Source organism: Anser anser (genome assembly GCF_964211835.1).
Source record: "Anser anser genome assembly, chromosome: Z".
Lineage (NCBI taxonomy): Eukaryota > Metazoa > Chordata > Aves > Anseriformes > Anatidae > Anser > Anser anser.
The window spans coordinates 14,253,504-14,281,406 of record NC_139723.1 but is presented as its reverse complement, the minus strand read 5'-3'; the positions used below and the strand labels follow the sequence as shown (position 1 = coordinate 14,281,406).

The 27,903-nt window shown below is 40.8% G+C and overlaps 1 protein-coding gene and 1 long non-coding RNA gene across 3 annotated transcripts in view; one reads left to right on the top strand and one right to left on the bottom strand.

Annotated features, from left to right (window-relative positions):
* The window catches only part of TEK (TEK receptor tyrosine kinase), a 42,598-nt gene that overhangs the window by 7,580 nt on the left and 7,115 nt on the right, over positions 1-27,903 (bottom strand). For both annotated transcript variants that reach the window (XR_014576398.1, XM_083816190.1), the window contains exons 2-15: positions 22,113-22,424; positions 16,704-16,814; positions 13,440-13,592; positions 11,111-11,242; positions 9,982-10,122; positions 9,139-9,267; positions 7,306-7,460; positions 6,307-6,448; positions 5,754-5,915; positions 4,784-4,918; positions 3,848-4,141; positions 2,205-2,504; positions 1,633-1,790; positions 171-381 (exon numbers count right to left, since the gene is read on the bottom strand). Coding sequence is in view for 1 of the 2 variants with exons in the window: in XM_083816190.1 (XP_083672316.1) it covers positions 171-381; positions 1,633-1,790; positions 2,205-2,504; positions 3,848-4,141; positions 4,784-4,918; positions 5,754-5,915; positions 6,307-6,448; positions 7,306-7,460; positions 9,139-9,267; positions 9,982-10,122; positions 11,111-11,242; positions 13,440-13,592; positions 16,704-16,814; positions 22,113-22,424 (2,535 nt within the window). In the remaining variant the exon portion in view is untranslated. The remainder of the gene's footprint in view (positions 1-170; positions 382-1,632; positions 1,791-2,204; positions 2,505-3,847; positions 4,142-4,783; positions 4,919-5,753; positions 5,916-6,306; positions 6,449-7,305; positions 7,461-9,138; positions 9,268-9,981; positions 10,123-11,110; positions 11,243-13,439; positions 13,593-16,703; positions 16,815-22,112; positions 22,425-27,903) is intronic.
* LOC310889138 lies at positions 4,070-18,949 on the top strand. Its single transcript, XR_014576399.1, has 3 exons — positions 4,070-4,185; positions 4,890-5,018; positions 15,639-18,949. It is a non-coding gene; the product is annotated as an uncharacterized lncRNA (long non-coding RNA).

Sequence of the window (27,903 nt, the reverse complement as noted above, 5' to 3'; positions counted from 1 at the left end):
AGTATCTGCCATTATAATGTCAATTATAGTAATATAGTCAATATAGTAATTTTGAATATTTATTTAAACATTAGGAGGGTTCTACTAAGCACTTCTTAAGACAGAGGAATACTTGGAAAAAAAAACACAGTCAAGAGAAGTCTACAGTCTTGGGGTCTGATCTTTACTACCTTTCATCCTTTTAATCGCAGCGTCCATGCGTAAGCCATCCTTCTTAATTCGTGCTTTCAAGACTTGTCCAAAGTTACCTTCCCCGATCACATCTTGAAATTTGATGTCATTCCACTCAAGAACTGGATAAATGGTGGGATCTGGGCTGTTTTTGGCTTTCCTGCTCAGAGTGAGAGTACCTGAGTTAAACTGTACAGCTGGCTCTTCCCTCTGTAACAGAGTTAAGCAAATCACATTAAGTACGATTTCTTCTTTACTGAGCAATACCATGCTTACCCTCCCTGAATACATATGTGCTCACTGGTGTACACACACACACAACCTGAACCATCTCGTGCTTACACACGAGCGAGTACGTTAGCAAACTACACCTACTTTAGACACTGGCTGCAGCAAGCACTTGTACCTAGATCTACAAAATTAATCAGGTTTCTAATTTATGCATAAGTACCTTTGTACTAGGCATCCTGAACAATTTTCTAAGTAATGAAGGTGAAAGAGATAGGCAAAAATCATTTGATAAAATTGATCTTAGAACCAGTTTTAAGTCTCAGGGCAAGATTTATCTCTTTGTTTGTCTTGAGTAAATACCGTGCTAATCAGGCTCAGTAGGAAGACTGAGGAAAGACAATGCAAAGAAAGAAAAGAGAGGAAATGATTCTCCTTCATACTTGAGACATCTCCACTTCAGCCACACATGCCCAATAAACACTTTTTTGGGGAAAAGTTTCAAGACAAGGCGCAGGAGCAATTCTGTGTGGCCTGGGGACTCATTTTGTGGCCTGGAGACCACTCATCTTTTTGAATGAGTCCCCTTTAAAAAGGGGATCCCCTGGTCCCCTTTTTAAGAAATAACCTGTGGAGATCCAATTGGAGGAGTTCTTTGGCCCAGCTTCATTCGCCTTCATGGGTTCCCCTTTGAAGTGAGAGAGAACACTGGAAAGCTGAGTGAGGCAGAAGCTACAGAAGGATATGAGTATATGCAGAGAGAGAGCTCTACGTGATACTACAGACTTCAGCAATTTCATCACTGCCAAAGCTACGATGTTGCCACTGACTGATCCCTGCTGTGCTCTCCCCAGGTTAAAAAAATGTGGCAGATCAGTCACTGATGCTCAAAAGCAATGGTTAAAAGTACTGCAGTTTTCAAAACGGCATAGCTTCACAGAAGGAAAACAGGCTCTTCCATTCTGCATGGCTTGATACTTGGTCATACACAGGGGCAACAAGACAGAAAAGAGAAGGATAAACTGTGTGTATCTTTTTTCAAGTCAGGTCATCTGTCTCATAGCCTGTAGCCATGATTGCTTTAGTTCTGGGTCACTAGCAACAGCGCTAATGTCATACATGAAGAGGACATTGTATTTGGAAAGGCCAAAGAAAAGGAAGTGAAAACAAACAACTGCAAAAGATGGGGCAAAAATGTTTAGCCACATTGCCAGAGGAAAGCTAGAAACTCACCACCACATTTTGGAAAGCCTGAGCCATTCTGCGCCGGAAGTTGGCTCTCTTTAACTGCAGCATGATGAGAAAGGCCAGGAGAATTGTTACGCAGGTCATCCCTGCAGAGCCAAGGATAGCAATAAGCAGCATTTTGCCTCCTTTCGATTCATATGGAGCTGTTGAGGAAGCACATAAGGAGTTTGTCATTTCCAGGTAATTCTGAAAAAGCCATGAACAATGCATAGCTAGACACTCCCATCTTATAAACGGCGTAAAGACATATAGGTATATCCCCTTGTTTTACAAAAATGTCACAGACATTGTATGCTCTGATTTTCAGATTTGTGAGCACCTGCTTATTTCAGGGAGAGCAGAGCTAAGGTCACATTCAGTGATCTGATTAACTCCATTAATTTATGAGCTGTTGGGCACTTGCTAGTGAATACACACAAATGCTGTATGTTGCCACTTCACTGATGCCATGTAGGGAACTGAGAGTCAAAAAAAAGGATATTGTGACTTTGCTCTATTTAACTGGCTTATATCATCAGCCCTGGTTTGTGCAAGTCCGGTATGCTGGAATAACTAACCTTTAGTTTCTGGAAGAGTCTTCAGTTCAAAGGATGTGTTTGGGTTGCTCAAGCCGATGTTGTTCTGAGCATTAATCTGAACCTGGTACACAGTGTTTGGCTCGAGGCCCTTGAGATGGTATTGAGTAATGGTGGTGTTCTTAATGATAATGTCGATGTGGTTGTACTCAGCCTTGCCATAAATTTTGTAGCTGATGATGATGGAGGAGATGGAGTGACCCTCAGCAGTTGTCCAAGAGATGACTGAAGATGTGTCAGTGGTGTTAGAAAACTTGATGTTGTATGGTGCAGGAGGGATTCCTGAGAACAGACATAAACACACAAAAAGTGTTGGAGTGCACATCACCTCACCTGCCTTCCCTCAGAGGCCAAACACTTTACTCAGTGTTTTTGTTGTGCTAAAGAGAAGAATTTTGTTGACAAGGTTTGGTAACTGAGCACAACTGTTTTATGAACCATGTGCAATCACCCATGTTGCAGTACTCTGTACTTCCAGCAGAGGTTGAAGTAGTACTCGGTATAGCCCTGTCCTTGCAAAAAGGATACGAATGCTCTAAGCTGTTCTGCAAGGACAGCATAATTGCTTTAAAATTAATGCAGAAAGGGTTGATTTACTTCTGTACTGAATCATCGTCCCCATGTGATTCTGAGCACCCTCACTGCTGCAGGGAGCAATTCCCTGTCAGGATACAGGCTGTTAGAAGGAAGGGAAATTGTTATCGATGTTTAGCAAAGTATCCCGAGTTGGAAGGGACCCACAAGGATCATCAAGTCCAAAATTTCATCAGAAAAACACCAGCAGAGGTGAGTTCTGGACTTCTGGACACACCCATGACGGCTATGCTAAGTACCTTCTGCTGGAAAAAAGTACCCTTAAGTTTTTCTTTGTGCAGTTTGGGATACTGCGGTGTCCCATGAGAACCATTGATACTTCTTTTAATACGTGTAGGGTTTCACTGAGGGCTTCCTCACATGACCTGTTGTGAGGAAGAAGCATACCTTTCCAGTGTAGGGTTTGGGCAGTGGCACCCATCAGCCAGGCAAACTTCGTTCTGATAGAGCATCTGTTTTGGCACTGTGAAAGGGCACGGTTCATACTCAGGAATTCAAGCAGGGGCACTGATCTTGAGCGTAGCTACACTGAAACTACACTTTGCTCACAGGGATGTGTACCTTTCATTGTATCTTCTTTTCCTTCCTTAAAAGCTGACTATTTCTGTATTGACATGGCTGAACTGCAGGGTCTGAGTGTTGTTTTTTTTGGAGTTAAAAAAGAGCTTAGATTATGAAAATCTGTGTGTTCATCATCATTATAAGGAGAAAAAAATGCTATGTGTGTTAGAAGCACAAATCATACTGATATTAAGAAGATGTGAATTCCGAAGCTTTTCACTTATTTTTCCCTTTTTTTTTTTTTTTTTCCATAAAGCTCATCATCAGTTCCTGACAATTCCCAAGGTAAGAATTCCTCTGAATACAGAGATTTTCTTTATAATAATAGTAATAGCAACCACAACAGATTGTCATCAGGAACTGAGTGTACCCAAAACAAAGGATTAGTTTTAATGTAGTGATTAAGAAACAATCATTCTGACCACTGGGCGAAAGAGGAAGAATTAAACGGAAGTGAATCAGCTACTTACTGTCACTGAAAGTCCACGCATACAGGTAGTTGCTCCATTCTCCTTGGGACCTGGTGTTCACCCGTACCCTGCACATGTATTGCTGTCTGGGCTCAAGATCTTTAATGATCAGTGTGGACATATTTCCTGGCACTTGAGTAATAACACTGCTCTCGTCACCATTGTCATTCACGCTCTTCCTTTCCACTTCAACACGAATGTCGTCCTCTGTCCTCAGAGTTAAAGGATGCCATGACAAATTCAGCGATGTCGTGCTTTTTGGAAGGAGAGTGAGACCTTCTGGTGGAGGAAGACCTTGGAGAAGCCACAGTGAGACAGGGAACAACATTTCACATCTGGTATGTAAACCAAAGCAGGGGTACCAGTTATTCTCAACCACTTGCCCTAGCTTAGAGTGACAAAGGGCAGTTCTCCCCTCCCACACCCCACCCAGTTATCAGAAATTTGCTGTCTTGTTAGGTAATTCCTAGTGGAATCCTCATTTACTTTGCACGTCAGTATTCAGTTTGGGCTGTCTCCTCAGCGATCTGAAAGCTTATCTGCTTGTTCAGACATTTTAATTTTTAAAGTAAATTGATCTAATAGTAAGTGAAAGGACCGATCTGGTGTTAGAAGGAAGGACTAGCATGCAAAAGAAGTGTTTTCTATTTCCAATTCTGTTGCTTAGTCAAGCAAAGTGCATATTTTCCTTTCCCAGATCCTCCACCTCTAAATCAGGGAGCATAATAGGACTGTCTTGCATATAAGGTGGTTTTCTTCACCTCTGTTTTTTTTTTTTCCTTTGCCTGAGATTATTTCAAAAGGCTCTCTATATTTTTCACATCTAGCTGCTGCCATTGCTGAAATGAAAGTGCTCTGGCCGATCAGGGAGCAGACCACAGAGATAACCCTCTGAAATGGCCCTTTTCTGAAAAGCCAAGGTGATGGATGACTTACCAAGTGCAGCTGTTGTGAAGCTAGCCTGTGGTCCGGGATGGCCTTCCCCACCTTCCCCTTGCCGACTCAGCTGAACACAGAACTGATACTCTGTTTTTGGTTCCAGATTGTCCAGTCTTTTGGTTGTGCCTTTTACTGAGAAGGAGAAAGAAACAGTAAAGTTGTATACCCTGTACTGAAAAATGATAAGGAAGAAAAGGGCAGGAAAATATTCCTGAATGACTACACATGGAAGGTAAGATACTCAGGCTCTTCTTTTGTTCCCAATTCACTAAGATAAGCTATTTTGAAGCATATAATATATGGATTTTTAACGTAAGCAGTGTAAGCCCACAGTAACCGCTGGGTTCTGACCCAGCGCAAGGGATGTTTCCATCCATCCTTCCTTTGGGTCAGACCAGGACTGGTTACTTCAGCAGTACGTATTTTGTGTGCAGATCTTGGGTTACCATGAATTAGTGTAACAATTGTTTACTTGTTTAATTTCCTGTAATGTTTCCTGTAGTATTTTAGACAAAGTGGTCATCTCACTCACAAGCAGGCTTCATGTTACCCATACCATTCCTGATCACTATTTACGTAAAATATTTGTTGCAGTGGAGGGCACAATAAGCATACAGAAAGATAGCAGATGCTTCAGGACCACTCCATACTGCTCACTGCTTTTGAAAAACTGGAATTTGCACAGGATTTTTCAACAGCTGGGCCCAGCATTGAGTACTGTTTATCTTAGGGCAGAAGGGGGGAACCTTTTGATTACTGAAAATTGAATAAACACTTCCAACCACTGTCGGTGTACCACACTCACATTAACATTATACAGTGCTGTTATACAGAGCCACGTGGCCAGTCATAAAGGATTTAACTTTTATGGGTTACAGAGACTTTTGAATCTGGGTCAAGGGCAGATGCCAAATTACGTTTCAGTATGTAAGTGAAGTTTGTGTTTGAGAGAATTAGAGAATCTTACCTTCTACAGACATCCAGGACTGATAACGCTTTGCTGGCTTGTACAAGAGTTTTGTTGACACAACAGGTCCATCTCCAAGATGTAACTCAGCATTGATATCAATAATGAGAAAATTATGTCCACTGTCTGTCAGCCGTGGGGCATACTGTGGCACAGGAGGAACTGAGCAAGAATGCAAGTATTAAACCAGCCTTTTAATTCCCTACATCAGTAAAACTCTGGTATCTTCCTTCATCTACAGGAAAATGGGAGGTGCTCTTCCAAACTCTTAAAAAGTAGACAGGGGTTTAGAGCCTAAAACTCACAGTTTGTACCCTTCAAAAAAAATTTATAAAAAATTTCCTGTTCTTTTAATCCTTACCATCACACTTTTATACCCCAATACACTTAATTAGGGTGCCGCTTATAAGAGGCTTCTGTTTATATTCTGACTGTAGATATTTATTCAGACATTTTCCTGCAGCTCAGGAATGGAAGGCCCTGCCATGTTAGACTATAAATCTTGTTTTAAAAATAGAGAGGCAAAGATATTAGAAAAGATTTATGCTCTTACCTTTAACTGTAACTTGAAATGGTTTCTCTGCCATTCCTGCTACTGTCTGCACGCTGCAGACCCAGGTTCCTGTATCACGGGGCTGGACTCGATTAATTGTAAACATAGCTTCAGAGCGATTACTGGTGACGATTAAGGAAGGCTGAAAAGACAAAAGACATGGACCTGAAAACTGTGGGCATTGCGGAATTTTTCCATTCCACCTTTCTCACAGTTTAGGAATTCATTTAGGGTTTAGTGCTGTAACTAGAGAGGCTCTATAGAGGTCAGCTCCATAGATTCACATATGCTTCAGTCCGTGAGTTCTATTTCTACAGTTGAGGAAGCTCACATGGTGACTGCTGTGTTTGATCATGTATCTGATTTCAATCTCTTTAAATCAAAGGCTGTATGTGTATTCCTTCTTTTAGTGTTTACATAGTAAACATAACTTCAATACACAATGTAGATTCAATAATTGAAAAAATATTTAAAGTTATTTAAAAATAATAATTGAAAATTGAAAAATAAATAATCACTGGTATTTCAGAGACTATGATTAATTTCTACTCTATTTAGTAACATATTTTACATTTTTACCAGTTAGTCATAGAGGAAGAGCAGAATTAAAATTAAGTTGCCTATATATATTTCAAAGTATAATTTACCATTTTATCAACAAGTCAAGATTTTTTTCTCATTTTCAGGAATGTCAACATGATCTGATTTGGTTGTTCAACAGTTCCTAGCCTATGTGAGAGCCATTCATCTAAATCACTTTTTTTTTGTTTTGTTTTTGCTAGCCCTGTAAGTCATGTGGATTATAGCAAAGTTTTAAACTTTTTGGAACAGGAACTCAGTAAATAAAGAACAGCAAACAATGAGCAGTGTGATAAGCAATATGATAATCTCAGAATACTGAAATTTCATGTTATGCTTATAAAGCACAGTGTGCATTAACTACAGATAAAGTCAGTATAAATATCAGAAATAACAGGAAGCAAGTAATCAGGAGCCTACCCTTAGGACAGTTCCATCTTGCTTCAAAAGTTTAAATTCTTCAGATTTAGGAAGTGGCGTCCCAGTAGCTATACAAAAAGGCTTGAACTCGACACCAGAATTGAGTTCCACAGGGTCTAGTAAGTTTTCTATCTGAGGCGAAAGATCTGCTGAACCTGCAGAATATATATTATGTCATCCTTCAAACAGAACTTTCAAAAGGCAGCATCAAACACGCTTAGGCATATAATGCATATGCACACTGGAAAGCTTAGGCAGCATAGGTATCTGGTCCTCCCTCGCTTATGTGAGCATACCCACGGATACCCGAAGCGTACCAAAGTCAACACTGTTATAACAGAGTAAAGAGCATGTGAGAAGAAACAACCCCTCTATCCATTCTTCTTTTGTTTCCTCTTCTGTTCCCTCTTTTTCTTGCTCTTTTTTATATTCTAAGCACACACACACTACTTACGGAAAAATCATGCACACAATTTGTAATGAATGTGTAGTAACTATTAGCTCTCCATTATGTCTTTTCACAAGAGCAGTTGTATCACAATGGTGTAATTCAGCTGGTTGGGTCATGGCTTTATTTCTTTGGTTGTTTTTTTTTTGTGTGTGTTTGAAAGCTTTTACAAGTTAACAATAGATTTGTCACTTTATTTATCAAGCAGAAATGATAGTTGCTGAGTGCATTTTGTAAAATACTGTGTGCCAACCTTGCCTGAATCCGAAGATACTCTGAATGAAGTACATCCAGCTTTGCAAGCCTAACTCTGTCAAAGAGGCAGAGCTGCTTTAAACTCTGGGGTAGTCCTAGTGTCTCTGTCATCAATTTCAGATCATGAGCCTGGTGGTGTAGGAGTGTATGCAGCTGAATAAGAGGTATGCAGTAAACCTTAAAGGTAAAATAGCATGAACCTATCCAAAAGCTGATCATGCAAATAGGATGTCCAGCTCCTTTCGGTAATTGATATTAAGGCTGGTGTCAAACCTACAGAGTAAGGACTGTAACGCTACATTTAATGAAAGCAAGTCACAGAATCACAGAATGGTTGAGGTTGGAATGGACCTCTGGAGGTCACCTGGTCCAACCCCCTGCTCAAGTGACACCCAGAGCAGGTTGCTCAGGCCCATGTCCAGGCAGCTTTTGAAGACCTCCAGGGAGGGAGACTCCACAGCTTCTCTGGGCAACCTGTGCCAGTGCTTGGTCACCCACACAGTGAAACGTTTCCTGATGTTCAGGGGGAACCTCCTGTGTTTCATTTTGTGTCCACTGCCTCCTGTGTTGTCATTGGACACCACTGGAGAGTGCCTGGCTCCATTTTCTTTGCACCCTCCTGTCAGGTATTAACACACGTTGATAAGATCGCCCCAAGCCTTCTTTTCTCCAGGGTGAACAGTCCCAACTCCCTCAGTCTTTCCTCATGGGAGAGGTGCTCCAGTCCCTTCATCAACTTTGTGGCGATTTTTGGGCTCTTTCTGGTATGGTTGCTGTTGTACTGGGGATCCCAGAACTGGACCCAGCACTCCCAAGTATGGCATCACGAATGCTGAGCAGGGCTGAAGGATCACCTCCCTCAACCTATTGGCAATCCTTTACCTGGTGTAAGCAGCAGATATAAGTCTGCTATAAGTCAGATGTAACTGTAGCACGCTGGCCTATAAAATGCAGCATATAGCACTCAAAAACACTGCACTGCAGTAAAGGTATGCAGATACATGTGGGCCCTTGGAATGCAATTGACAGCATAAGGATACCAGCCTGAACTGGAAATGCTACACCAGCATGAAGGTCTGTTTCAGTTACACTGGGGAAAAGTCATTTACTACAGTGTTACCTTGCTTTACCTTCTTTTTCACATTGCAGACCGTGCCATCCGAGGGAGCAGACGCAGCCCTTAAATCTGTCGCACGTCCCTCGATTGTGACAATTACATCTGAGTTTGCAATCTGACCCATAAAAACCAGGTTTGCATTCTGCAAGTACATATGTTTCCAGTTAGTGTAAAGGTACTAGATAATGTCTTCCATAAGTTTTCAATTTCATGCATCAATTCTCTCCAGTAGAGTTTACTTCCCTCAGTTGGGTTGAGTTTGGAACTCTTTGTAGCAGCACTAAGTCATCCGCAGACCATCCGGAGAACAAATAACACGAAATATAGAGCACATTTATATCCATGCCTGTCATTTGTACGCTAGATGGAAATGTGGAAGCGTCTTCGACATCCACTGTGGTTTCACACTTGCACTGTGGTAGTGTCAAAACTTCATCAGTGTTAACAGCACCAATGAACCATAGTACGTACACATGCATGAAGATGTGCATCATGTCCCAAAGAGATTTCAGTCTAATAGAAATGAACAAGGCTAATTATTGCCCAGTAGTTGGATATGTGATTGACAGTGAATAGCTCAGTGTGACATGTAGAAATACAGCAGGGCTGTAGCCGTTATCAGAGCTGATGGTACAACATCAATTCATTTTGCAGAATAATTTGAATAGTTTGTAACTTTGCTTAATCTTTCTTTTGAGGATCTGGAATGCTCCTCTGAGGTAATTAAATATTATTATCCCTTTTTTACAGAATGGAAACATTCCTCTCTCTTAATCTCCTCTGTTAGTTTCTTTCTGTGTTTCATATGTGCAGCACATTAAGGACTCCTCACCATTCCCCGTATTTTTGACTATACCTTTATCACATTCCAGTCCCATCCATCCTGTGGCACAAGAACAACCATATGGATCTGGCAGACAGAACATATAGTTTTTGCAGCCATAGTTTTCTTTGCAGCTCTCTTCACATGTTTTGCCAAATGTATTGGCTCCACAAGCTATTGAAGGGAGAGAGTGAAAGAAAGATCCAAGAGCAGTAAGTCTGCAAGAGAGCTAATGCTTCCAATGATACAGCTTTAGACAATAGAAAACATGAATTAAAATGAAAAGTTACATTTTTACCGTTCAGATACTAGATCTATTAACTTCCAAGACATCTTAAGGCACTGCTGCACTAATGGTAAGTTCTGGCAGCTGAAACAAACATTGCTTTCTGCCATATAAGAATCCATCATCAAAGCCTCTATTGCTTTGGATATTTGGGCACAGAGCTTCAGCAATAAACCCTCTTTATAAGCCTTTCTAATATTGAATGGACAAACACTGCCTTGAAAACCAAATCTCCTTCTTAGAGGCCAGTGCATATAAAACTGCTCAAGTTTTTGCTTCTCTGCTTTGACCACTGATTAATTAGAGTGGTTCAGGTGTCATCTATTCCAATAGTTGCGTTGTAATATTTGCAGCACTGCAATTTGGTCAGAATATTTAGATACGTATTTAGCATTGTACTCACAAGTTGCTTGGACAGATCAGTGTGCAGTGTGCTCCTACTCCAATTACTCCAGAATCCAAACTAATTGTCACAGACACAGATATGCACAAACAGACATATATTATTGATACGCCCCTGCAGAGACAGTTCACCCTCTGACCAGGTGGCAGCTTGTTCAGGAGTAGCGTGGGAATCTTCGTCACAGGGCTTCATTTCCCAGTGCCAGTGTGTGCTTCAGATCCCACAGTCTATCATACATTTAACAGTCAGTCAGCAGCTTCAAGCGTGCTGATTTTGGAGGAATTGGAAACATTTGTCTTAACTACAAGAGCTGCTATGCTAATTCCAGGTTCATCTCACCCAACACTGTCCTGTCTCCAGCACCAGCTGTAAATGCAATAGCTATAAAGAGTCAAACAGGGCTACTGCATTCTGCCAACTTCTATTACGGAGCACAAATTAATAAGCAATCTGTGAAGAGAATATTTGCTTACCTTTCTCACATGTTTTTCCCATAAAACCTGGAGGACAGATGCATTCCCCAGTATCTTCATGACAAATGCCATTGTTCATGCAGGAAGGGCAGTGGGAGCTACAGGAAGGGCCCCATTTCTGAGCTTCACATCCTTTTATGCAGAAATATAATGACATGTTTGTTGTCTCCTCATTCAATAACCAGTCAAGCAGTAAAATAAGTGACAGTATGATCCATATGCCCCTACCCCAAAATGCTGGCCAACCGGCTTAATGTAAAGAGGCACTTTTTTCATGTGGAAGTTTTCCTGTTTCTGGAGCAGCTCTACTGTGTAGTACACAGCAACACCACCTAGCATTTTCAGAGAAGGAACTGTGAAAGTCTTCCTTTTTTGAAATCAGAGGTAGATCTTTTTTTTTTTTTAGTTTGGGAAAGTAAGTTTGGAAGTTGTCAAAGATGTTTCATTTAATATTTGTTCTTATAGCAGGGATTTGAGACCTACGAAAGCTCCAGGGTTCACCTGCAGCTGGCTGTACCAATATTAAGCCAGCAGGTCCGAGCTTGGCATCACTGGCATTGTACCAGCATTTGGCAAGTGATGATTTTTTTCTGTAGCAGTATTTTTCTTGAAAGCTCAATACAGCAGGTTCATCTCTGCTATATCTTTACTGTCTTCACTGGGCCTCTATAAGGATCAATCAACTGATGACATGTTTCTAGAAAAAATGGACTAAGAGCAGCCAGTATATACATCAGTTTTTATGCATGTCAGGATTTTCTTTCCCACTTCATAATTTAAAAAGATACTGCTACCATGAATCCTGCCAGTGAGAGTCTTGCTACTGATTTAAAAGAAGCAAAACTTAACCTCTAAACTTCACTACAGGAGTGTGTTGCCTCATCGTGCAAATGCTTAACAAATCCCTGCAAGATACAAAATTCACTGAGTTGCTTTTGAAATTAGCGGTGAGAGGACTCTGTAGTTTTCAGTATATTGATTTGTAACAATGTTTTGTACATCACAGAAAGTGATCTTCATGACTTCCTCTACTGTAAAAGTAGAACAGAGATGATAAACGGGAAACTGAAATAGGCTCACTAAAACTGGAGTAATTTAGTCAATTAAATCTTGGAACAGCTTTTTCAGATTTCAGCATACATTTAATGAGTCAACATGGTATTTAGAGCTTTGTCTTCTCCTTCTCCCACCCAGAATGAAATTACTAAATGTGCATACTTAGGGAAAAACAAACAAACAAACGAAAAAACAACCTTTGCTAAAATCGTCAATCTATGCCTATAACAGTAACTCAGAGAAAGCCTGAACATGTGTCTGAGCAGTGGCATGTAATCGTTCTTTATTGTTAGTGTGCTCCCTACAACTCTCCCAGACTACACCCAAGGAGTTTTCCCAATAGGCAGGATGCACAAGGCTTTTGACCTGTTCCAAGGCACGGGAGAGCATTTATGGGTAGTGTATGGGCAAGTCATCTGCTGTGCAGCTTGGCACTAGAGCAGAGAACAGACCTTGGACCATTTTATTTAGTAAGCTGGCCATAGCTTCAGAATCCAAATATGGGGCTTTACATTGATTCATTTGCAACTCCTGGATATCCTGTGGATGTTAGCAAGTAAAGTATGTTTTATTTTCAGAAACATTTTCTTCATCATGTAAAATGCTTTAACAGCTATTTATTTTCACACATCAATTTTACATTTCTATTCAAGTTAATAGAATATAATTTTCTTTATATCTGATGAAATTGGGCATGGCAGCATGGGCTACCAGACATCTAGAATGCTTAATAAAAAATATCCACTTGCACTGTGAAGTGGTCCAGTTTTCCACTGGGAGTTGAGCTTTAATGGCTAACTGTGGCAATTTTAAACAAACTGGGGTAGTTTGTGAAATTGCAATGCTGTACGCTAAAGATTATTTTAGAATAGATGGAGTTTGGATATAACTTACCACAGAGAACAAAGACATTTGAAAATTTGTATTTTTTGCTCATATCCACATCATATGTTCATGAGAGACCCTGTGCTGCCTTCTTTGTTCCTAATTGCTTGATATTTGAAAAGCTGAGCTGCTGAGAAAAGAGCTGTCTCTCTTGGCAATGGCTAAGATGAATTGAACCTAAATCTGAAGGTTTTTTTTTTCTCTCTCAGCTGCTTAATCATGATCAGCTTATATCGAAGATTGTTGGGAAAAAAATTCTTATGACATAATCTGATGGCAGCTCGTGCCAAGGAAGATTTTGTGCCTTATTTGGGCACAGTGTAGATTTCATGTCAGATTCATTACAACGTTAAACAATTAATCATTAGCACACAGTAATGGAACTTACGTCTTACAATAAGCCTTGTGTAAGCAGAAGTAAAGAGGTTTCCTCCTATGTATCTGGCAGAGTAAACCCCTGCATCCTGTGGCTGAACATGAGGATAGGAGACTTCCAGCTCACCCGGCACTTCGTGCCTGGGCACGGAGTGAATGAAGGAACCTGGGGAAGGAGCACACAGAGACAGAGGACAGAAGTCATTCAGCATTTACAGCCCGAGCAAGGTTGAGTTGGTCACTGAGGAGGGACAGCTGGGATGAACTAAGCAGCAGAATATATCCATGAGTTATGAATTTTCTGGCAGCTCTTTAACTGTGCTAGTTCTTGGTAGTTGGAGAGGTACAAGTGAAAAGGAAGCAGATGAATGGTGCAAACAGCTTGGAGTTAAGCACTGCTTTACAAGAATGTTGCTAGTAGTCTTGTGGTTAAAAGCCTTTTATTCCTTGGCCTTCCTTGAAGTCAGGGTGACTCCCTGTAAGGAGCCCTAGTGTGGCTGGAAGGAGTCAAACAGCAAATGCTGGGCAGGTCCTATTTAATCTCAGTAGCTCAGAGATTTACAGGAAGACAACAGTACAGCTTTATCATTTCTTCACAAACTTAATATGATTCTCTCTTTTTTTTTTGTTTTTTGGTTTTTTTTCCACCATGGGAGCTTGTCTGTATTATTCTAGGCTTGCTGTAGTTGTTCATACATGCTTGCTCAGTAAGGCAAAAACATTTAGTCTTCTCCCCTCCCTCTGGATCACCAAATAATGACATTTGAACATGGGTTGCATGGGTTGCTGTCAAATAGAAGTTCCATCCAGTGCACTTCAGGACCCCAGGGAGTCCTCCCACCCCAATATATTGCAGCAAGGCTGCTGCAGCCCACTGATGACCATTCCAGCCAGCTATCACCAAAACATACATGTACATGCTCACACACACTGGCTCACAAATGTCCCTGCCGTAACTGGACATAGACACCCGGTGCCGCCAGCTGCTGGCCCCACACTTACAAGACCCTTTGACCCCAGGCATGCTTTTCCAGTTGTGAGGAGTCAGTCCTGTTGTGCTACCTGCCCTCTGATCTGATCTGAAGGTCACCAGCAGAATATAGACATGCACAGACATGTCAGACATGTGCACACTCATGCTGAAGAATAATTAAGACTACAGTTTAATAAGATCGGACTAACTGTAGAGCAGGGCAGTGCCAGGCGAGTGTCCTGACTCGCAGCATACACTGGTGCAAGTGACACCTTTTACCTGCTCTCTGCACCTTTCTCCAATGCTTGTTCCTTTCCACTTCGCTTTGATCCCTCCCTTTCCCCCCATCGGCTCTGTCCCTAAACATGCGGTTATTTCACTCATTCCCAGTCCCCCTTGATCATCTCATCATAAGTTTTCTCCTTCTCTCTTGAGATCCATGAGAATTCCCCTTCTTATCAGCTCTGGTTGAAGATCCTCAGGGTGTCATGTTGTTCCCCCTGTGGCCTCTCAGCAGCTGGAGAGCTCTGGCCTTCGGTGTTGTCTCTGTTATCTGCTGCTCCTTAGGATTTGTGCGTCTGGTTATTTATTACTTCTCTTATTTCCCATCTTAGTCTTTTATGCTGAGTGACCATGAACCAGATGATACTCTCACAAACCAAACGCCCGTATGTTCTGCATCTCCTTACATTTACTGTGGTAATGGAACCTGGTAAGGAGCCACAGACCTTTTTTCACTATGCTGAAATCATGTACAGGCTAAAGATAAGCAGGTCGTCACTGTCTGGGATCATACTACCTAGCAGTCAAACTTCAGGCAGCCTAGAAATATTAAACTTTGTTGAGAGTCACAGTCAAAACAGCAGAAAGATAAGACCATGACAACACGTAACAGTTCTTCAAGGAAACAAGGCCAAAGAAAAAGAATGCAAGGGATTAGTTCTGGAACTGTTTTTGTTTGCTTGTCTTTTAGTCATAATCTGCAAACTATGTTGACAGCAAAGTATTAAGAAAGCCTTACACTAACATTGCATTAGCAAGGGTCAGTTTCTGTGGCTCATTTTCTATGATGGCCCATGTTATGCCAATGTCTTAACACAATTTTGTTTAACAGACCAGTTTTGTTCACTGGAAAACCTTTGTGAGGGTTTGCAAGGGGGAAGCGTTACTTTAAATGACTGAGGCAAAAGACAGCAACAGTTAAATGTATCAGGACATGCTTTTTCTGTTCTCTGCCAGGTGCTGTATCAGGAATCCTCTGGGATGATATTTCAGCTGCAGTCTCAGGTGGAGGACTTGACCTACTGTCCAGAGTGAATTTGAGGCTTTTTGCCAAATTTCCAGTTGGAGCCCCAGCTAAGGCAGCACCAGGATGTAAACACTCCTGCACCAACATATCAGCTGGAACTTGCATGGGAAAATGCTGACGGAGGTCACAAAATTTCCTTGGGGACCCTGAAAGGACAAGTGATTTTTTTCTCCCAGCCTGCAGAAAGGAGCTCTGAGTGTTCATAAGTGGGACTGAAGCTGACTGACTGCACGCAGTCTTCTGCAGCATGCTGGCATGTACTGACATCATCCTGCTCTACTTACTCCCTGTTTCCTGGTAGCTCACTGTAAGCTAGACTGTCAGTAGACAAAGATGGAGCAGAATGCTGTTACATGTGCTCTCCACAGCTAGAATTTGCTGACATTTAACATTCTGATTAAATATGATTGCACTGTGAATTTTAGCGACCTCCATTTCTACAGGAGGTACACAGCAAACTGCACGTATTTCCAAGTGCTGGGCAATAGCAATGTACAGCTAAGCGCTAAGTTACATGTGATTTAGGTGCTATGTTAGACAGAAAAGCTGGTGTCATAAATTTTACAACCTGACCATTTTTGTAGTTGGATGAAGGGAAGATAAGGTTCTGTTAACAGTTCTGCCTTTCTAACAACAGGTTACTAATGCTTAATTTCTTAATCTAAAAAGCATCACAGAAGCTCGATGGCCTATGAAAGCCATTTGAAGAGGGGATGGTATGCAGTTGAGAAGCAGTAGAAATGCAAAGAGAGATTCGGTAAATAAACCTTCAGAGGGAAAAAATAAAAAAAAAAAAGATGTGAGGGGATAGAGAAAGAAATGAAAAAAGAACCAAGCAAAGGCATTCTGGTGGAAGAGAAATAAATCAATCAATTTCACTATTTAGATATTGGAAATAATTCCTTTAGGGAACATTAGGTGCATAAGGAGTTATGCCTCGAGGAATGTGGCAGGTGGCTAAGACAATGATAGTAGGAAGAGGAGAGGTTAATTACCATTTTTGTAGATCACTGCATCTTCCTCTTTTGCTGCCATTCTGATGAAGGAAATATTCACATGCTCACCCTTGTTTGCTGTAACAGTTAAGGCCACTGGGTGGAATGAAGCTAAAAACAGAAAAGGACATAAGTTTAGGATAAGCAGCAGTTGTTATCTCTACCTGGTCTCTGGGCTGGAAGCTGGGAATGGTTTTACAGCATGACCCCCACTCATTTTCTGATGTTTAAATTGCCTTATTGCACACACTATTTAGCATCAGCCATCTTTACCCTGTGCTTTTGCAAACACACCTATAATCTGAAACATCAGAGTACCGCTAGAACCTGGAGCATGAAAATAGAAAAAGAAAAAAAAAAGAAAGAAAAAGGGATTTTGACTGAGTAATTGGAAACACTTCCTAACTAGGAGCTCCACCTGCCTGTAAAATGCTTTCCTAAGTTTCTTCATCCCTTGAGACATTTTTCAAACAGACTGGATAAAGTACTGGAAAATGTATTGTAGGGAACAGGCAGTCGTTGGCAGACAAATAAATAGGCTGTGTGACTCAGTTCTTTTCTGGTTCAGCTTTCTGGTGCAGAACAGTTGAGACGGATCAGGATACTGCAGGGGCTGGGGGAGAGGCAGTAAGATAGAGTGGCCCATCCTTGTGTTCGTTCAACATGCTGTCTGTAAATGCTGAGAGTGTTAGCCTGCACTGAGAATAAAAGAAGAAACTGTACTCAGAGCCACTGTTGTTTTTACCAAAATACTCTCATCTGAAAATGTGACTTAATTAAAATAGAGGTTTTGTGGGAGGAGTTTTCTAGGTCAATGGTATTTTTCAATTTTCTAGTGGATTTTTCAACTGGAATTGCATTCAACTTTAATAATTGAATTAAACTTCCAACTTTTTATTTTTTTTTTTTTTGGTTTCCAGGGAAATAGAAATCCATTTGCCTGCTCAAAAAGAAAAAGTACTTTTATGTGTTTGTTTATAGCTCTTGATTTAAGAAAAAGAAGATAGTAGTAGATAGAAGGATTTTTCACAGAATTTTTGTCTTTTACATGTCATTATCAGTGGAAGAAAGGTCAAAGGAACAATTGGGGTAGAGGCAGAAGAATCTCAAGAAACTGTATTTTTTGTAACCAGTGAAATGTTCATTTTGATTGCAATGTATTACTTTGAAACAAGTTAGGTGAAATTAAAGATGCTTCCTTTCTTTTAGATGGAAAGTGCGTAGGGAAAACTGAGTTTTTTTTAGAACAAATTCATATTTTCTCATAGTTTTAGCCCTGAGATTTTATGCTGTACTGATATGCTGTATTGATAGATAATGTCATGTATCATGTGTCAAGAAAATTCTGAATTTTTCTAGAAGTTGCCTAATCAACTCTTTTTCTGACTGAGTCTTTTACATCCCTGTACTCTTCTTTGTAGAGTGCCCAGGGATGTGAAGCATTGATTTTTACTAGCCCCTTTTCTCTTTCAACTTTTGAGGCTGTTTAGCCTTATAGTGCCTCCTCTTAGGTCAGCCTCTCCTGCATCTTGTTTCTGCCAGCTTGCAAAAGCTCAGTGCTGCTGCCCTTCCTTGCCAGGAAGGTTCGTGGGGCCTCTCCTACAGAAAGACTCACCTGAGCCTCATCTGGGAGGGATTGCTCCAGAGCTGTTCATGGTCCTGGTTGGCTCTGTACTTGTGTAGGTTCCATTTTTATTAAAGTCAGATTTATTTCGTGGGATATTTTGTTTAAGGAACACCTACACAAGTTAGTATAAACTGCAGGCAATTTAATCATTAAAAATTCCATTTATCTTTTATCTCTTTTGTTGTTTTGTTTTGTTTCATTTTTAGAAAGCTATCAAGAAACTACTTTGGTTCTTGCCCGTGGTCGCAGAAAACAAATCTGGAGTCAGTGACTGAAATTTGGTTGCTAATAAATATAGAGGGGTAGGATCAGAAAACGGAAAAAAAATCAACTAATGTCTTGTTATATTTTACATGTAATAGAGTTGTAAGTAAACGTCAGGTAGATGCTGCTTCAAAGCTAATATGAAGCTATAATGGTGTTAATATCTACAGAATAGTATTTTGTAAAATCTGAAGGAAAATAAAAGTAGTATTTTTGCAACATTTGTGGAAAGAATATATTAATACTTCCATTTCAGAACGGCATTTTAATTTTAAATCAAAATGATTGTGTAATGTTATGTGAAATAATAATAAGGAAAATTTGAGAAAAAATTAAAACATTTCTGTCAATCCAAGCCAGCCTTTCTGCCAGAATTTTCTTTCCTTGTGAATGTTGATGTTTAAAAGTTTTATTTCTAACTGAAATGAGCCTCTGGCACATGTTTTCACACCTTCCTCGGTAAGTGCTATCTAATTGATTTCAGCAAGACTCTTCCTGCATGCTACCTAGCACATGCATGGTACAGCAGGAATCTATTGAGCTTCTGCCATGTTACCGAGGCACTGGTATCTCGGCTTATGTTTTAGAGGAACAGAGAATTCTCATATAGAATAATGAAATAAGTTCTCATAAAAAACGGGCAAACAAAAACTAAGAGCAGTCCCAACTTCTTTCAGCTGCTGAGTTAGAAGCTATTTGTGAATAACAAATACCTGGTGAAAACCATGTTTAGGAAACGAAAACTCAAGAGCTTTCCCAAAAATGAACAGTTAGTTACAAATGATCCGAAGTGTTTTAGTTGTAGTGGTTTCTGCACTAAATTTTGTGAAGAATTACTAATTGTTTTAACAAGGTATTAAACTTTTGTGTTCCCATTTTCTTTTCTTTGTATGTTGTTTACCTTAACCACAAGACTTTTTCTTCACAGTATTGTTGCAATGGAAAGGAACCCATGGTCCCTGGTAGGCTCAGTTCCAAAGTATTTTTAGACTGTGAGTCGTATTTCATGATTTCACATCTTGAGTGTGCCAATTCCTTATAGAGACATAATGAACTGAGTTGCAGGATAAGTGTTGTAACGTTGTTTCACTAGTGTTTCCATTATTGTCCCTTTGCCTGCTCTGGAGAGTTTCTGTGGGAGAAACTCAGAATTATATATGTGAAAAAACATATTTATGGTGTAGAGAAATTGAACAAATTGTGTATGACTAGATGCAGGACAAACTATGTAGTGTTCTGTTCTAGGTGTGTATGCTATATGCAGTATAATAGTTACTCCCCATCTACATGAAAAGCATAGTCTGATCCTTATTATTGCGTGTATGAATATTACATGTGTACCCATAATGCTGAAATACTAAAATATGCAGGAAAATGGACTCCTTACTTTCAGAATGGCAAATGTGTAGAGTAAAACAGGAAAACGAATGTTATTCTTCCTACTATATAGCGAACATCTTCACTGTATCTTCACATCTGACAACAGGTACATAATTAAGCAGGTGGCTGTTTCCCATGCCATGAAGTCAGGGGGGCTACCCAAGTGATTGACGCTCAGCGAGCGTTTCAGTAGCTTCTTGGCCTGAGGCTGTAAAACAGTGGCTGGATTTTCAAAAGTGCTTCTCCTTCCTGTGTCTTTTGTGTCCGCAGTGGGAAACGGCACGTTTCAACTCTTGCTTAACTTTCGGTGTTGGACAACAGACTGCATCTTTAAAAATTATTCAGACAACAACAGTAAAGGGCAAAAAGGCATGTTTTCCAATTACAGATGCTTTGCCAAACTGCACAGTCCTTCACTGACCTTTTCTTCCTCTTTCTGTGGACTTAATAGCTTTGAGAATGTCTGTCATACCTCTTTCTCACCCGTCTAGTCTGATTAGATTATACATGTTCAACACTGAGTTTCTAGCTCAAATTTTGTTAGTCAAGCTTTTGCAAGGAAAATCTGAGGAATAGACTCAAACTCAGAAATGATTCATAGAAGCCTACCTAAAGCTGACGTGAATGCTGCATTATTTCTGGTTAGAACAACTTTTTGTTCTTTTGTTAGAACAACATAGGAAGCTCTCAAAGTTTGATTAATTTCTCTGCTGCTAGCTGCACAGATAGCGACTGCAAAAAATTGATCGATTCAGAGGACACACATCCACACATGAAGGTTGCTGTACACAGCAGCCAGAGCTGTGCTCAGCTCATCGGCATTCTGCCAGAGGGAGGGTCAACATGAAGACGTCATTCCCTCCTCCAGAGCTTTCCATGGACTGTTATCTTATGTCCTCCTCCCCGCTGCAGCCTCCTCTGAAACAACAGAATTGACTTCCCTGCAAATGAAGTGCACACTCAGAGCTTTCCTGGTGAAAGAAAACCCTTCAGGACAACATTGGGCCAGAAGAGACACAAGCCTAATGAAAATGTGCTTGTCCTGCCCACCTTTCTTGGAACATTCCCATACCAAGAGAAACAAATGGACACCAGCCATAGTTCAGACAAAAGAAAAGTCTCTTTTTCTAAGATGTTTGTTTTTTCTAAGACTGTATAATTTTGGGAGATACCAATGATGATAGTTCCTCTTATTAATACTTCAGAAACAAAGACAAAAAATGTCAATTGTCCTCACAGCCCAGCTGCTATGGTGTAAAATGTTAGCAATACAGTAAATTGTGCTAAAATCAGTTGAAGTTCTAAAAACTTGATTTGCTTTGGGATACTAGCCAGAATTCCTTGATTTTTTTCTGTAGTTTATGGTAATCTCTGTGCTGTATAATTTGTCCTATAAATCTTACAAGGCCATATACAGGACAGAGTGCTGGTCTTTGGGAACCCCACCTTTGCACCCCACTATCTATCTCACTGCCAAATTTAATTTTTCTAATCTTCATAGCCTTACAACTCACACCAAATCAAAAGTGAAATATGCAGTGGATTTTTGTGAATAACCTTCTCAGAATCAGAGAAACTTCCCTGGAGTCCCTTTCCATTGTTGTGCTGGATTTTTTTTTTTTTTGCGCTGACAGACTGTGCAGATCGGAAGTGTTTGATGTGTCGCTGTGCCGAACTGTGGGCAGTTATTTTCCAGGCTTAGGTTTCCTACCAAGGAAAAGGACAGCAATGTCTGGCTGTCTACATCCCAGACCTGTCAAGATTTGAAGTGTAACCGTGTTTAGAAATCAAGGGTCTAGAGTGTGAAAATTGCAGGGAAGGGGTTTGCATGTGCATTATTTCGTGGCATCAGTGAGCCTTTACCACCTGACTGCATGTTCCTGGCAGTAGCCAGATGCAGGCAGAGCACCTATAGATGTCTGACTAACTTCCACGAGGAAATGACTAGCAGCTGGTGTCAACCAGTTGTCTCTGCACTTCAGAAGAAAAACATGGACTTGAGCCCGGTCTATTTTTGTTGACTCCAGGCGGCCTTGCCAGCTCTGGAGCCACTTTCGTGCCCACTTGTGTTAACCAGGGACGACTGCTGGTGCGCACGCAGCAACATGCAAAATTCAGCTCTGATCCCTGTGCAGTACCTCCCAGCGGCATCTTCATGGTGTGTATCCTCGTCACCTCATCCTTGAGCTTCCCTTCACAGTAGTATGCTCCAATAGTCTCGCTGGCCTGTTCCCTTTTCCACACCACCATTTTGGCTGTGGCTCTCTTTGAGTCTTCACTCACTTCCAGCGGCTCTCGGTGCTGGTTTGTCACATCCTCGTGGTCCCGGTCAATTGTGATGGACTCACGGGAGCGCCACTTGGAAGTGATACAGATGAGTGATGTCTCCGAGTTGCCCACCAGAGGGAACGAGTTGATCAGTATGAGGTCCAGTGCTGCTTCCACTTTACCTAAGAAAAAAAACAAACAGCAAGTGAAAAAAAATTACTGCAGATTTTGAGTTCGCAGCTAATCAAATCACCAGAGAAACTGCTTCATCAAACACGCAGGCTTCCTCTGGTTGGGTCTTACACAGCTTTAGGGCAAAATAAAAAGACTGCTGATTAATTGTTCTGTTACAGCTAGTAAGAGTTTAGGATTTACTTAACATGTCAAGAACAGATAAGCTTTGTTCTTCTCAGAAGAGGAAATAAACCTGCCAGGCTTGTGTAAGTACTTCCTAAAGCTGTTGCAGAAGCCCAGGGAAAATCTTGGGCTGCAGAAGCAGATTGCTCCGTGGTTAGCTGGACATGTACACAGCTGCCTCAATTGTGGTGCTTTGCCAATGAGAGGACTGGTTATCATCAGGTCGTCAGCTTAACAGGGTTTCTGTTATGTACTTTACATGGGTTTAATATGTATGAATTGGTATTAGGAGGATGTGTCTTTCAGCTTTAGGAATTAATAGTATTTTGAACACTTGGAATACTTTTTCAAATATTTTGAAAAAATATTTTTTTATTGCCAGACTTAGTTGTTCGAATGTGGATGGATGGCAGCAGGGGAATAAAAGTCCCCTATAATCAACGCTTTACAAATAATAGGTGTGTCCCTTCACCTTTGAAATCCACGGTAAGGAGAAGGGAAACGGTAACATATTTTCCAGCTGAAACAGGAAGAATAATTGATTTCTTTTATTTACCACATCTATTTTCCTGCTTTGGATACAAGCTTGCTTTGTATTTATACAGAGAGACTCAACATTTTAGTGGCATTCGGCTTCCAAAGGTTTCTCTCGTTGGAAGGAACGGGTACAGTCTTAGATAAGGGAGGCCAAAAGGTCTCGGTGCTTACTGCAGCCTTTGCGTGTGTCCCTCCAGCTTGGGGCCAAGAGAGGAGGTCCTTCTCTGCTCGCCGTGCCAGCAGCCACTCTGGGGACCAAAGTATCTCGACAGCGTGCTGACACTCACCACACCCAGCCCCGCGACAGCCACCACCCCGCGCTGTGCCAGCCCAGATAACTCGCGGTTACACAATGGAGAAATGAAACCTCCTGGAAAGGATGCAGCACGCCGTTACAGTAAACACTGCATAAAGGTAGGGGTCAGCGGAGTCAGTTCATCCTGCCACACGTTACGAAAGTAAATCCTTGGAGTGAAGTTAAAGAGCTGTGTGATAGAAGTGAAGCCAGACTTGTGCGTTCGCTTATAGGTCATTTGTCTAAGTATGTTTCTTATCTGAGGAGCATTTGTGCTCTTACTGTGGGTCTGACACACCAGCTGTAGGCAGATGTGGTTCAAAAGTCACCAACATTGAAAGCAGAGAGCTTTAATTTATGTTAGCGGGGATCTTCCCCATGGTCTCACATGCCAGGTAGAGATATGCTTAAAATCATAAATTGCAAGGTCCTGTTTTTGGTGGAGTTCCATAGAGCTCAGAATCAAATCTGGATCCAGACTGCGTGACTTGTTACGATGATCTGAGTTGAGATCAGGAAGGGTGCTGCAGGTTAGATCTGAGCTATTTGGATGTTTCTGCCTAGCACCCACAGAGCACAGAGCTGCAGCTGCCTTTCCCATACAGGGTGATGGGCCCAAGTTGCTGGGGTCCCTCAGGAGCTGCTGTGCATGCAGGGCTCTGATTCCATTTCTCTGCTCCCAGCATTTCTCTGTTCCTTCACTTCCAACATAAACTGAAAGGTGAAAATAACACCTCTTCTTCCCCTGTATCTCAGACTTTTAACATGCTGAGAAGTAGTAGGAGAAATCTGAGTTTTGAGGACTAGCTTTTGTGTTGCCTTGAGTCCTTATGCAAGATAGAGCAAAGCAATATCATATCAGATTCGGTGCATTTGCTGCAGTTTCCTGCTTCTTTGGAGCGGTACAAATTGTGTAAGTCAAGGTATAGAACAACCTTAGCTCAGGCCTATCACTCATTTTTACTTGTGTTTATTCTGGAGGAATCCAAATCTAGCCACAGCAGGGTGAGTAGTGTTATAGTGGATTGTCTAAAACTAGGTGTCCTTTGGCATATTAAACCCTGAAGAGCAACTCAGACACCTGCGTGATGCTGATGTAACACAGATGGAGTCTCATGTCTTTATGGAGCAGCATATAAAGACTTTTCTGTGTCTAATAGAGAGTAATATTTATGCTTAAGTACTGAATCATTCCCCAGACATGATTTGGCAGCTAAGATTTCACAGTTGGAGTATATTGCATGCAGAAATTAAAATACATCCAAGTGAAAGTTTTGCACTAAGTAAAGGTAGACTTTAGGTGTATTTTGAAAACATTGACCCCTGCAGCGTGTTCACTTGAAAGCGTTTCACTGGTTCAACTCAAAAGTCTAGCAGGACTGGCCTTTTGAAGTCAGCCTAAGGCCTCTGAGGTGACAGGAAGGCTATCCTTGACTCCTCTGGGAGTTCCTGTGCTCAGATTACGGAAAAACAGAAACAAAAACAAACAAACAAAAAACAACAAAAAGAACAGAAAAGTGTAAAATCTACATATGCTTTGTGCTTAGGGTTTCCTAGAGCATGTCTTTCTGGTAATGCATCTCAGCAAGGACCCAGCCATCCTTGCTGAGAAGGAATTTTCGTTACCTAGGGCTGCAAAAAGTAGACAGATCCTGCCCTTGGTATTAATGAAGACTTTGAGCGTGCAAGGACTAAATAAGGACAACAGGATTTGGCTCTCTGAGAAAAGTACAACAAATACAGACAGGAAACAGCCTGTCCCTGTATCAGTGACAATACTCTGTGTTTCCTTGAAAAAGTCCTTTGACTCCTGCCCTGGTCCTTGAAGGACTGACCTTATCAGGAAGGCAATTTGCTGTGTGTGCAAATAGATCTAGAGAAGAGAGAACACTCACTTAAGCTGGTGTTGAAAGTGGGAGATGCCATGCAGAGAGGATTAATTGCCTGATATTTATGACACATGTTCATTGTTGAACAGGGCTTTGTGCTCTCCTGGCACAGAGAAAATGGCATCCTCCAGAGCAGTAAGTTTAAATAATAGTGCACCCACTGAAACCCAAGTGGCAAAACATACGCAGGGAGACCTTTGCCCCTGCCTTACCTACAAGACTGTGCTCTCTCTTATTAATTAATACTGGGCTGTACTGACCTGGGCAGCACCAGCAAGACTTTCTCCTTGGTCTTTCACAGCTTCTCTGGTACATAGTCCTCTGGGGAAATCACACCAAACAGAGGATAAGTGTATATCATGCTTTCTCTGCAACCTCTATGCAGTCCCATTCCCTATCAAAATGCCATTCGAACAGGCACACAATCAACATGTTTTCAGTGCTTTGTTGCACCAGCAAAACTCAGCAGAAGCTTGATCAAACATCTCTGGGAAATTCCCTGGAACATATCCCAGACACAGGTCTGCTCAAAGAGCATGACATTCTCTAATAAAGTTTGAAACATCACTTCCCTAGACCAGAACTGGTGCTAGACACTAGTTTGGGGACAAAACAACAAGGCAATCTCAAGAAGAGATAACTTAATGCCATAGATGAATACATAGAGCAAATGCTATGAGAACAGAAAAGTGTTATGATTTGTCCTTTCATCTCAGAAAGTCGCTGCTCAAATATTTCTTGATTTATACTTAACACTTGTCTGGTTCCTGGGAAATCATGGAAATACTCATTACAATTTCTACCTAACACGAGGCCTTTGAAAAGTTCCCTGTTAACCAGAAAACCATCAGTACTGGCTAACGCACCTCCACCACAGCAGTTAGCCACAGCAGTCAGCTTCATCAAGGTGAACAATAACCATAACCCACTGCCCCCCAAACACGTATTTAACCATCAGTCCAAATTTGCAGAGTTCATTGAGAATGCAAAGTTCTGAGTAAATGTTTTAGCTATTTATACAGGGTAGTAGTGGGAGGAAAAAATAATTCACAGCTCTACAGCTATTGAAGATCTAATGATGTATTTATTTTCTTTTGTAGCACTTTGTTAGTAATTGCTTGAGGTGGCTGTGAGATGAAAGTCCTTCCCTTTGCATCTGGAGCATAATAAAGAAAAAAGAAGAGCTGTTGTAGGAGGTGGGTGGAGACATCAATTAATTAATTAAGAGAGGAGGTGAGGAGAAAGCAGAAAGGAGAAAGGTTTTTACCCAGTAAATTCCAGCTCTTTTTTCATCAGGTATAGTGAGAGGAAAGAAGGGTGATGTAAATTTGAACTGCTTACTTGTTTTTATTACTGTTATTACTTGGAATGCAAATTATTTCTGTTAACAACTACCTGAAAATGTGAGTATAAATCGTATAGGTACTATACTAGAATCTGTGCTTAGTGTATGTTTGGTGTTATGTTGAGAGCAAAGCAATCAGTTTCATATTTCTGTTCTAATACTAAGCACAGGGCTCAATAATTATTTGAGACTGGTGAAAATGTGTATCACAGACTGTAAAGTCACCAACTCCCCTCTCTTTCATGTTTCCTAAAAAAAAAAAAACACACCACCAAGTGCTTGAAAGTATGTGGTTTTGATTTAGAGCAAGCCTAACTTGTTAAATCCCCCGAACCTCAGATTTCTCCTTGTATCTTGTTTTGTACTTTCCTGTTCAGCTGTACACTCCTTGATTCTATTTTACTGCATAAAACCACCCAACGAACTAGAATAATATAACTAAGCTATTTAGGAATACAAATAGCGAAAATATAAGCAATATTACTGAAAAAGTATAGTACTTGATTAATTCTTAGTGAACTACTGAATAAATTACATTGAAATCTATTTATTAACAAATTCATCAATCTGGAAGATTGAAATAATGCAGCTGAAATATGAAGAAGTTAACAAAATAGAGACCTGATCCGTTACTCCTAAGAAAGAAGAAATGAGTACTCCTCATTTAATATTAAAATTAGTCAGAAACTGGCCCCAAAAATTAGCTGTTTGGGAATGTTTTTCATGTGGAGAATAGAATATACATTGCACCAGAATTTAGCAATCATTATTTCCTCTTTTTTTTTTGGGTGTGCACTCAATATTTCTTGTATAAATCTTGGTTATTTTTTTCGTTCATTCTCCAAAAAAGTAAGTGATCTGGGGAGCCTTTGAAATCACATATTCATTTTATGGACTCATTTTTCTCTTGGTGTCCTGAAAGCTTCGTCTGGGATGCAAAGACAACAGCAGCTTGGGTGACTTCTAACAGTGAGTCAAATTCTCCTCTGAGAGCTCAGTCCTCAAGAGGAAGACACTGCAGAGATTATTGTTACCCCAAACAGATTAAGGCACTCCAGCACATAGCAGCAGCAGCAGGATAAAAAAATAAAAAAAAAATGCAGAAATGTTGCTGAAAAACAGCTCATAAAAGAGCAAATAGGTTTGCCAATTAAAGCCATTTCTGTTGTACCAGGTGTCCAAGAAAAGACTCTTACTACTTGCATCTCATGGATGCTACCGGGCAGCTGTGGGCCAGC